The 12,495-nt window shown below is 29.8% G+C and overlaps 1 protein-coding gene across 2 annotated transcripts; it reads left to right on the top strand.

The window, feature by feature from the left end:
• The first annotated feature begins 403 nt into the window (after positions 1 to 403).
• On the top strand, positions 404 to 11,249 carry LOC139503857 (uncharacterized). Of its 2 annotated transcripts, none has more exons than XM_071293814.1 (9): positions 404 to 691; positions 2,856 to 2,935; positions 3,874 to 4,185; positions 6,022 to 6,333; positions 6,778 to 6,899; positions 7,978 to 8,155; positions 9,035 to 9,157; positions 9,439 to 9,510; positions 10,479 to 11,249. In XM_071293814.1, exons 1-9 carry the CDS (start codon positions 687 to 689, stop codon positions 10,502 to 10,504), a joined length of 1,230 nt encoding a protein of 409 aa, XP_071149915.1. In that variant the 5' UTR covers positions 404 to 686; the 3' UTR covers positions 10,505 to 11,249. The 2 variants fall into 2 exon arrangements, with proteins under 2 accessions (XP_071149915.1, XP_071149914.1); XM_071293813.1 differs by having other exon boundaries at positions 510 to 691; positions 6,004 to 6,333.
• Positions 11,250 to 12,495: the final 1,246 nt, after the last annotated feature.

Consider the following 12,495-nt stretch of genomic DNA (forward strand, 5'->3'; position numbering starts at 1 on the left):
AGTTGCATCTTATTTTAAGTATACATAAGATAAATGCAATTAATAAAGCAGACTTTGAAAATTATTTTATGAACAGCTTATTTTGATTCTCCTTACAAATCCCTGTAATACGTCTGACGCTAACAGTGTATTAATAAATTGAAAACAGTTGTATCTACAGGAACAAAGTTCTTATTATAAATGAGCTTATTCTCGCATTAATGATTAGGTGAAGAGTTAAGAACGAGAAAAACTGGTTTAAGAAAGGGAAAGTCACTATTAGTTTTCTTTTGTAAAATCATCATCTGATTCACATTGTACTTACAGTAAATAAGGTTTTTAAATACTAACTATTCCCACCTGTATGATTCACATACACCTATTTCAACATATAATTATCGTACAAAAAAAGGAAATTAAAATTGACAATAAAATCAATTGATCAATGGTATTCTGTGGGCTGTAAACCTTTTGATCGAATATTTCAAATTTAAAAGTCATGTGTAATACAATTATATAGTAAGAATTTCTGTTAAGAAGGAACTTCGTTGGTACAGACCAAGACGTTATCGTTTACAGATTTAAAAAAAAAATATTTAACAAAGTGAGAGTATAGAGTCAGTGTTATTTTACGTAGCTTATATTACGTTAGCTGGAAGCTTAGACCTTATGTTTTCTTTAAAGGAATTAATGACTTCTTTTTTTAAATGAGGTAAGTCAGATGATGTTAATGCATTTTTGAATAGCATGTAATACATACGTAGATTAACAAAGCAGTTTTAAATGCTACCTCTTGTTAAACGAAAATATTGTTGAGATCAAAGGTAATGAAAAACACCAATAGATGTTAGTTTTTGCCTGGAAGAACACCAACCACAGTGGGGTCTTTCATTTTACTCCTGTTTATCATATGTTGGACCAGAAGAGGGCTTTATTTTATAATTGTTATTTTTTACATATTTAAAATAGAGTATTTCGTAAAGAAGTATTTTCGATTGCGATTCAAACATCCTCCGTATATGATCTCATATGGTCGCATAAATTGTTTGGAATTGAAAGAAACATTATCCTTTAACGCCAAAATCGATTATTTTCAACACCTATATAGCAGTGATACAAAAATTAAAGAAAAAAAACAACGAGAAAACTCTTTTTTCTATTTTGGTTGAAAATCAAAGGTTATACAAATGATATGGGCTATTTTTCAATACTGAATAGAAAATATTTTTTAATAGAAAATATTAAAATGGCTTTCAAACATTATATACATGACTATTTGTCTAACGAAAATCACTTGAAATAACATGGACTGGACACAAAATACCTCTCTTTTTATATGGATAATAATTCTCCTCAACCAGTTTAAAAATAAACATGTAGCTTCCAATCATAAAACACTGTTGAATATTGAAACAATGTTCAACATGAGTCGACATTTTCAAAAAATATGAAATTTCCACACGTTGACTTTAAAACATTATGACACAATATTCACAAATAAAAGGTAATGTGTTATGGCAATACACTTATATAACCTTCACATGACAGGTGACGCATGTCAGATTAAATCAATATTATGAATGAATGCCTTCCAATTTAGATTTAAATCAATACTATGAATGAATAGTGTTTGATTCATTGGTTAGTCCTTTACACAACGGTTTATAAATATAAAACTTACACACGAAATCATGCAATCTCTTTTGTATTATAACACTTCGTTTCAGTACCTGATTGTAACTACATCAGTTATTATAAAAACATAGTTACAACCCACTTTGCTTTGTTAACGTAGTAGTAGTAGTAAGTGTGTCCATGTTTGTAGACTTCATTTGATATTTGTCCAACTAACGCTTCATGTGCATTTATGAAAGTGATTTGAGGGCATCAGACACCGAGTTTATTTTGTATTTATTAAAAGGTATAATTTGTTTAAAATTTATATTTTCTTTTTATGTAATTATTTTGTAAAGAATATTACCATAAAACATTGGATGTGAACAACCTGAACGTATAAAATGTCTGCATGTTGATTTATATTTACGAAATTGATGTCTTTGTACCGATGATAAAATAAAGTAAATGGTTTGACTGACTTGTGATATCGAAAACCCTGGTGTAATATTTTTTCAGCAATACTATGATTTCTGTCGTTGAAATCAAATACGTTGTTATATATACGAGCGATTTGAACAAGTTGAGATATACAAACACCATAAGATGGTGACAAGGGAACGCCATGTATTTTCTAATAAAAGAGACAATTTAGACGTATTGTATAATTCTTATTTTTAAGTCTGTATATCTATGGACACTATTAGTTTATTGTTTATCAAATTGCATTATGTCAAATATAACAGAGCAAAATATCTTTTTAGATATAACGTCAGTACATCTTTTTTAAGATATACCGACAGTACATTTTTTTAAAGATATACCGACAGTAAATTTTTTTAAAGATATAACGAAAGTACATCTTTTTTAAGATATAACAACAGTACATCTTTTGTAAGATATAACGACAGTACATCTTTTTTTAAGATATAACGACAGTGCATCACTATATTTTGGGCAAATTAAGATTCTTGTAACATCCAAAAAATTATTGAAATAAACATTGTTGTTTTTATTTTTTTATTGTACATGTTGTATACTGTAAATTCAGAAATTATTGCATACATTTATTATTGCGATTATGTCAGTTTAGTCTAAAATGCGATTTTAATTTTTGCGTTATATAGAAAATCCAGTTTAATTCATATACAAAATTTCAAAATGCGAGTTTGAATTATTGCGATTATAACCTTGTCGCATTTTTCGCAATAATAAAAACATCGCAATAATTTCTGAATTTACAGTATCCTATTTTGTTGTAGATTAACAAAGATGACTTCACGACACAATTTCCGTTTCATGCTATATTGTGTCATTTTATCGGTCACAGTAATTGCTGAAGGTACGTAACTTTACTGTTAATATAGCGATAGCTACAAAATCGGAATATCTAAGATAATGTATCTATATATGCTATAGTTTGTTTCTGAATTTGATGATACTGTCAACAAAGTGAGAGGTTAAGCGTTATAAAGCCAGGTTTAATCCACCATTTTCTACATTTCAAAATGCTTATACCAAGTCAGGAATATGACAGTTCTTTTGCATTCGTTTGATCTGTTTTGTCATATGATTTTGTAATGTGAATAGGGACTTTCCGAATTGATTTTCCTCTGAATTCAGTAATTTTATGATTTCACTTTTTTCCATGTAGGAGATAATCACACAATACTGCCTATGACAAATCTACATCATTAAATTTCACTTTTATATATGATATCAAATTGATTTGTTACAAATATTTATATAACCTTTATCAAACTACATCTAATAGGACAAATACGGCAATTCTTTTGGACTGAAGCGCTTTCGTGAGGGCAAATATTTGCTGTTCCTGTAAATAAACGTACTTTTAAATTAAATTAACTAATCGGAGCAACTTGAGTAAGTGGTATGCTTAAACTTTTTACAACAAGGTATTTAAATATATTTGGATGAATTTTAATTATAATTTTACTTTCCTGTAAAAACAAATAGTTATCACACATTTTAACATTGTTTGTTAACGTTTCCTAGTTAATTTGATTTCTGTTTAACATTCGTGCAATTTCCCATAAAAGTTTCATATGCTTACGTCATCGTTCAATGATTTCGAGTATCTAATTCATTAAAAAGCATATGACGTGGGGGTATGATCAGAACAGCCCAAACAATATATTCATATCAATGAAAGAGTTTGAAAAACATCATATTAGAATGAAAATTGCTTCAGATCAAAGTACAAAATAAGAATGAAATATTATGTATATATAATGAGCAATGTATTTCCATATATTTTAGTATCATTTGAAGTAGTAACGGGTACAATGTCAATCGGAGGATATATCATTTTGACTTGTCAAGTGCACGGGAAAAAGGTATTAGATAAAAAGGAGACGAGACAATGGTCAAAGGGCACTCATGACGAACTGTTATGCTACAATGGCCGAATAAATAATCCTAAAAAGTATGAAGAAAATATACTTCAAGGCAACAAATTTAGTCTTAAAATATATAATGTTACAAAAGAAGATGTGAACGTAGCTTACCAATGCCGATATGGATTTGATGCAGCAAGTAAATTTATCAAAGAAGACAAACAAGACAAGTGGTGTAAGTGTAATGTCTCATAAACTTATAAAATTTATAAAGGAAAAAATAAAAAAAAAAAGAATTAAAGTCACTTTTATAACATTATGCTACAATATTTAGGTTTATCCTTATAAAATGAAATTTTCTGCAACGCAATCATACCATGCATTTGTGTTACCAGTTTTTTTGTTATCTTTATTCAGAAATCATTTAAAATTTACAGCGTATTCTGACAATATGTACATAGACAAATATATCCCGCTGCATTTGTTTGCACCTGCCCGAAGTCAGGAACCCGATGTCCAGTGCATGTTGTTTGTTGATGTGGCTCAAACGTGTTTCTCGTTTCTCGTTTTTATATGAATTAGACCGTTGGTTCTCCCGAGTGACTGGTTCTACACTAGTCATCATGGGGTCCTTTATAGCTTGCTGTTCTGTGTGAGCCGAGGTTCCGTGTTTTATACCGTACTTTGACCTTTAATGGTTAACTTTTACAAATTTTGTCTTGAATGGAGAGTTTTCTCTTTGGCACTCATACCACATCTTCTAATATCTATAGCATGTACACGTATAAACGTGAATAGCAATTGGTCTACATACAGACGGTTTTTTTTTCTTTTTAGTTAAACAATAAGATATCATCAGACTCTTTTATAATGGGATTGTTTTCTGTAAAATATTTCTCAAAAATATTTCCTCTTTTTGAATTCGTTAAAGATATGTATAAAATTACATCCCATAGTTTATAAATTGTGTAAACAAAAAGATATTGAAGTTATAGTTCAATGTGTTTGCAATATAACTCCTTTTTTTAATGATACACAGTTTCATAATAGATATGAAAATTAAAACAATATCAAAAATTTACATTTACATCTTTTTTAATTTCAACTTCCTACAGCTTTGTTTTACGAGACGTAAGTTAGACATTGCTTCAATATATCACACAATTAATGGTAAAATATTTGATAAGGTGGTACCCAACACTTTCTCTTAATTTAATTTGGCTCGTTTAATTTTCATAAAATTTTGTCAAAGTATAAATCCTTTAACAAAAATTTGAAAATTTCCAATATTTTAAACCCACCGTTTTGTCAGAAAAATTACACTGGTTATATGGCAGTTTGACAAACACTAATTTTGATCATTGAGAAGCTTAATATTCCTTGTACAACACAACGTAATTAAAACGTTTAGCTTACTTTACAGAGTTATCTCCCTGTAGTGTTAGGTACCACCGTAAAGGACACTATCAATTGACAATTTAAAACAAGATGCAGCAAATATTCAATATCAGTTAGAGAACTGTCACATATATGTGCAGCCATTAATCCACTTCTCTTCAGTTTAATATTGTATAAACGCATTCTACTTTGTACATGTTTATACACGAATGAATACACTCTAGTGTCTTTTAGAAATCGTTCGAATATTACAGAATGGTGAAGTGTGTCAATTTATAATCCGGCTTGATAACCAATGTTGACATTGAAAAATCACACACGTTTTGGTTTGCTATGCTTAAGCTTATTGCACTAGCTAACTATAACATATGGTGACAAATCGCTACTAGCACTTAAAACTGCATTTCCAATAAATATATATTCGTCCTTTCTATAAGTCAGGAAATGAAAATATGAAATGAATAAAAAATATAATATAGATAGTCATTATGATAATATTTTGTTATGTCCAAAACTGCATACATTCAGTTGATTTCAATCATATTTAAAGCAAGCAACCAATTTTAGATGTTATCTTTGGTACATATTTAATGTTTGATAAAGAATAATTTATAAAACATGATATTGATAGAATTGCTTTTCAAACTTTTTTTAGATTTATTTTTAATTTCAGTATCTCTTAGATCGGAAACAGATGTCATTACATTTGGAGGAGCTATTATTTTGACATGCGTAGTAAATGGAATAAGCACAGTAGACAGTGACGTTACGAGACAATGGTCAATGGGAAATGATGACCAACTATTAAGTTACAATGGTCGAATTAACAATCGTAGAAAATATGAAGAAACAGTTCCTACAGGGAATGGGTTCAGTCTTAAAATATTCAATATAACAGAAGCAGATGTAAATGTAACTTATCGATGTCGTTATGGTTTCGAAACAACCACCCACGTCATCAAAATAACTGATGACAACTACATTTGTAAGTACAGCCAATAACATGATCTGTATATTAAATATATTTATGCTGGAATAATTGATTTGAATTTGTAAACAACGCAGGTGTTTATGGGGTAATGAGGTTTAACATACTTGTTGAATAGAATATCATAAAAAAAAAATTTCACTTTGATAAGATTTGATCAATGAACAGGGAATGCACACTGTCCACTTAAAAATCATAAATAGGTTATACATATGATTTATTTGTCTATATTTGATTTATTTGTAACAAACTGAAAATCCTATGAGATTCGGAATTGCTATGAAACTACCTTCTCTGGAGGTGAAATGAATCAAATGTCGATGGTAAAAAATCCAAAGATCTTTTCAAGTACATACAATAAAAGATTCTTTTTTTTTATGTAAATAAGCGTGAATGTCTTTCTTAAAATTAACAGAAGATAACAAATTTACCTTTTTATAGATCCCCCAACACCTGAGTCAACGATTGTTACTTATTTCATGGAAAAACAGATGGAAACTGTTGATATTTCGATATATTTTGAGAAAGTGTTTCCACTTCCAAATTGTTCAATAAATGTCGATGTAAGTATTTTAATGTATGTGTTCATATGTTTTGCGTCTCAATATAAATACAACATTTATTTTACATTGACAACAATAGATAAAGGGTAGATCTATGTTCTGTGTATTTATTATAGGTAACTGAATGTGCCTTTTATCGTGGTTTTCTTCATAAACGGTGATAATTACTGGCTTTCTATTACCCATATTTAATCAAAAAAGCATATTGTATTGGCATTCGTTACACCTTTTATCTCTAATTTTGAATAGAATAGTTACTCATTTGGTCACCTGTTTCGCAGTAATGATTTGTAATGTGTGGACATTTGTAGGGTCTTGTAGACAAGCATTAGCTATTTTTTATAATTTGAAAGGTGTGGACACTTTTCCGGTTTTTCAGACACGCACTACCTATTCTTCGATAATTTAAATATTTACATACATATTCGCATATATAACATGGCTAATACGATCAATCCATTAGCCAATTTGGTCAATCAATATTCTAATGTCAGTATACAGTATTAAGATGCTGGTTTAATTTAAATTGTTCTTCGTACTTATAAATTATAACGGAGTAAAATAAGTTATTGTATTGAACCAAAGGTTGAACCAATAATACAAAGGTATTCCTGAAGAATCCCATAAATCTGTATCGGACTTCGACCTTTCATTTGTTGTAGAATATCATTTAACATTCGTTATCGTTTGAAACAACGAATGGAACAATATATAGGCGAATCTGTTACATATTTTTCTCTTTTTACATATAATAACTATATGAATATTCTTAATGTTGCATAGAAATTGATAAGCATTTAAATCTGCAATATTAAACTAAAACTTACTGGATATACAATTAAGTTTTAGGGTTTTAAATAACAAAATACTTGAATGTTCGTACTATGACACTTTTTTTCTTCAATTCTTTGGTTCAAAGGGAAAACAGTGTCAAAATAAATATCTTGATGCAGATTCAAAAGTGAATTTGTATATGTAATAGTTAATTATTTTATTTGAGAATTATTTTACAAACAAATCATTTATTTAATATTCATTCATTTATTTACTTAGCTTTATTTTAATTTTAAACACATAGGCTCCTACCTTTGATGTAACTTATATATGTGAGGATGACATTGTGATGAAAGTAAACCTAAGTCTAAGTATACAGAAAAGAGTCGCATGTAACCGTTTCATAAACATATCTTGTCATATTGCAGAGAACCAATATGACATAGGGGCTTTTCAACTTAAAGATGAATGTTCCATTAAAGGTGGGTTGAATATCATATACGTTTAAATGCAAACCTTTTGAAGTATCTGTATAATGTTTTTGGTATATGTTAAACGATCAGTTGATTAAATGACCCATATGGCTCACTGGTTTTTATTATCAAGACGAACCGTACTCTTCAGATATATCTTCATAACAAATGTGTCATTTTTATCTACAGACAAACTTCCATATTAATGTTTTTTATCTATAAAAGAATAAAGTATATTTTTTAGTAATTTGTGTTAATGAAGTCCTTGACATGCTGGCATATACTAGAGACCAGACATATTTTTGTAAGTGCATTCATACCTAAAACGTCATTACAGACACTTATATAGCAAAGGGGTTGGCATGTATATGCACTGTTAAAGAGGCAAAAGAACCGTCTAGTAAAAGAAAAATAACACTTTCCATTGAATATCCTTGGATAAACTTCAACAAAAAGAGAAATGTAAACTGCATTGCTTGTTGTTAAAAAAGCAACAAGACGGATGACACTTGTGGAGCAGGATCACCCTAATCCTTCGGAGTACTTGGGTTCGTGTTGGTAAATCATTTGTTTCTAGGAGCTGTTCTGTATACTGTTTTTATTCTTTGGTTTTTCCTCCGTTCATTTTCGACTTCTGAGGTTGAGTGTCCGTTCTTTATTTTTCGTCTCTCTTTCGCTGTCACAGGAACAACTAGGTGATCAAGTCGATAGTTGTCACATAACAAAATTAAATTGTTACTATAAAATATCTTAATGTTTGCTTTACAGTCTATCAGTTAATGATTTAAAAATTGTTGGCTTCTTCTTCTGTATAAACACTGTTGATGTAGCGTATGTTTTTTTTAACGTTTACGTTTATTATAACGATATATTTGTTTCTCTTATCAGGTACATCTTCATCACAAAGCATACTAACAATTACATTGATTCCAACAGGATGCTTGGTTTTGATTATAGTTCTTGTAATTGCGATATGTTTAGTATTACAGAAAACAAAGAAAACACGGAAAGGTAAACACAATATTTGTACATAAACGTATTTGTTTATAATGATAAAATCTATCAAATAGTTTAATTAGAATTTGACATCAGTTTTGGATATTTCTAATATTCATCATCACATAAAACTCAAATGGGTATCAAGGTTTTTTAGGGGTTTTATTTGGATTCACGTAGACAGAGAAGTTCTAGCTCAATTTTTACCTACTATTAATAATCATACAAACAAGCTCCATTCATTCGTTTGGATCCGCCAATCAACTTTACATATATTGACAGTATTTTTATTTCAGAAACAAAGGTAACGAATCAAACGTTTACTCAAAACATGACGAAATATGAACACCTCTGTACACTGACTGAAGGTAAAACAATATTATATATTAACTAACGACATACTGATTAAATAGTATACAAGCACTACAATTTTACATACTTCTTTGCTATATAAAACTAAGTAGATGAGGGAAGGTTGACAATAAGACAACTATCTATTTAAGTTCAAAAATTGGATGTAACCAATTGTAAGTAACAAATTGTAAATAATAAGAAACGCCCTGAATATTTATCCAGATATTCATGACACTCATAGGGATTGGAAACTCATAACTTTTGATACATCGTTTTTTAATGGTATTTCAAAGAGTAAAAGGTTGATTAACCTAGAGGATCTGTAACCCTCTGTTGTAAACTAATGCTCAGATCTTATTTGAATGGTAACTTTAAAAAAAAATCATTCCATGATAAAGATCGAATTCACATTTATAAGCAAACAAAACTATTCGAAAACTATTTCAACATTAACAATATCTAGAATGAAGTGTGCAAATGGTAATTTTATTATGAAACATTAATGACGTTCATCAAATACAGTGTATATCCAAATGATAGAACAATATCAATATACTTCATGTTGCGATTTTGTTTGTAACATGTTGATTTGTCATTTCAGCAGATTACTACTAGTATGTTATTCCTATATTTTCAAGCATAATGTAAAGATTACTTATTATGATAAGCATGATTAATATGGATGGAAAATCTAATAACCCCATTACATGTTTAAGTACCTTCAAACAACACGTGTCGTCAGTACAGTCTGCAAGCTATTGTCAAATGTTCCTAACATTCATGACTCGAGGTCATTTGAGACTAACAATTTACCGATTTATTATGTCACGACAGAACTATTTTGAATATATTCTTAACAGATCAAAAGCGAAAGAAAAATGTTCCAGCTGTTTCGTTTTCTTTTTTTCTTTGTTTCTAAGATCTAAGTTATTTCAGTAGATCGTAAACCTTAAGTTTACCTGTATGTGTTTTCCTTTGGCAGGTGAATACTATACTACAGCATTTTGAACAATAATGCACAGACTGAAAGAATCGACAATCTGAACACGCTCCAAAACTTTACCCAGTGTTTTAACGTATGCATACGTTCATAGAATTAAACAGGCATGGAATTGTAAAAAAAAACAACAAATAGATCAATTCATTTTGTGAAGGATTTTTACAATAATCTTCATACATAAATAAGAGAAAACTGTAATCCCCGATGTTCAAATCGCATATATCTATACAGAAGATACGATCCAAGTTGAAAAACAAAAAATGAGGCAATCGAAAAGAAAGAAGCAAAACCAGGTACGTTGACCGGAGATACATCTCCTGCTATGTATGTATAGTCTGCCGATAGAATAAACACTCAGAGGAAATGTTACAATCGGGAATAGGACCTTATCCAACGGTGAATCTACAAAGTATTCAAAATTTCGTTAACAAAACATCCTAGACCCCCCCCAAAAACACGCTAGTGATTCAGACACAGAAACCGTATCAGTCATTCACTTCATGCTATCAGTTGAAGTTCAGAAGGAAAAAATATTGTAAAATAATTTAATTATCTGATTGACCGACCACTTATATAATTTAAGTGAGTAACAGTAGACTTCTTCATATTTTGTTCAAAGCTCAATCACAAAGCAAACAAAAACGCATAGATGGAATATGATAGCTCTAAATAATAAACAAAATGCAAAATGTATGCATGGACAGTATTTCAACTAAGTTGATGTATGTGATTAAAATAAAACACTACATCAGATGTATAATGTTGATGTATTTTTTTAGCATGATGTCCCCTTGTAGATCTCTACTGTTGTTTCTGTTGTCGTGTTTAGGGGGAGATTTGGTCAGCATACCTTGACTTTGTAATTTTAATTTTCCTTATTTATCTGCTACATTTTATTCTCACTGACAGGTTTTTTCTTCTGAATTTACCAAACCAGTTAGAACTAAGTACAAACACACTCATTATTTTAATATGATGTTTAAAACATGTCTGATAATCATGCCTGGCAACCAACAATGTCGCCAAAGCAAGTATTGTTTGTTTTCTTTACAACCATTTTAGACAGAGAAATCATGATCGGAACAGAAACGATCAGAATATCGATATCTATGCGTTTATATCAGAATTGTCATTCGACTATTTACCGCTGTTTACCTTAAATTAAAATTTTTGCAATTTTGTGATGTTTGCAATTATCTTGAAAATAATTTAAAATTGGGAGAAACTTTAAAATTACCTAGCTGCTATAAGGGGTTTTGCCGCTAAACTTGATCTTTCGTGCATATAAATTTTTAACTTGTATTACGTTTTTCAGTTTCTCATGAGTTCAGCCATATGATTAGTGATTAGTTTTAAGGTTTATCGTTTCTCTTCATAGTGTAAAGGTTTATTCCAATCACATGGTAACATGTATATGGAAGCATAACTGATCAATCCATTTGATTAAATCCAATAACAAATGTCCTTCTTTGATAAGTGTTTAAAACTCTCGGCAATAAGGCAGTGGTTGTTAGGCAGGTTTTGAGATTGCTTACTTGCTACAATTTTATATCATCAAGCTACAGACCATGTATGAAATCATATACATCAAAAGAAGCTAGGAAAAATTTGACAAAATCTTTCTTGAACAATGAATAATGTAATATTTCAATCTATCGGAAAAAAGAAAGTGGCTGCAGAGAAAGTGGCTGCAAAGCAGATATGACAATTGCTAGCAGGCTATAACTCAACATGATCAAGCAACATATTACGATATAGAATGATTCCCGTTCCTAAATCAAGAAAACTGTGACGAAAAGTTACTCACAAGATATTCTGAACAGAGAAAGGTTTCTAGCGGTATCAGAACTGGTAATTCATATGTGATACGCTTGTAATAGGTAACAGAGAAATGAAGTGATTAAATATATGTGCTTTATTGTATTAAGTCCTTTTCATAATTCAAGACGAGTTAAATATTATGAAATTAAGTGCATACCTTAGTCTAGTATGAGAAGGG

This window comes from Mytilus edulis, chromosome 14 (assembly GCF_963676685.1).
Source record: "Mytilus edulis chromosome 14, xbMytEdul2.2, whole genome shotgun sequence".
In the NCBI taxonomy this organism is placed as follows: domain Eukaryota; kingdom Metazoa; phylum Mollusca; class Bivalvia; order Mytilida; family Mytilidae; genus Mytilus; species Mytilus edulis.

Coding starts and splice junctions, on each gene's coding strand:
- LOC139503857 (XM_071293813.1), top strand. Junction 6,334..6,777: donor AACTGATGACAACTACATTT/GTAAGTACAGCC, acceptor ACCTTTTTATAG/ATCCCCCAACACCTGAGTCA. Junction 8,156..9,034: donor AGATGAATGTTCCATTAAAG/GTGGGTTGAATA, acceptor TTCTCTTATCAG/GTACATCTTCATCACAAAGC.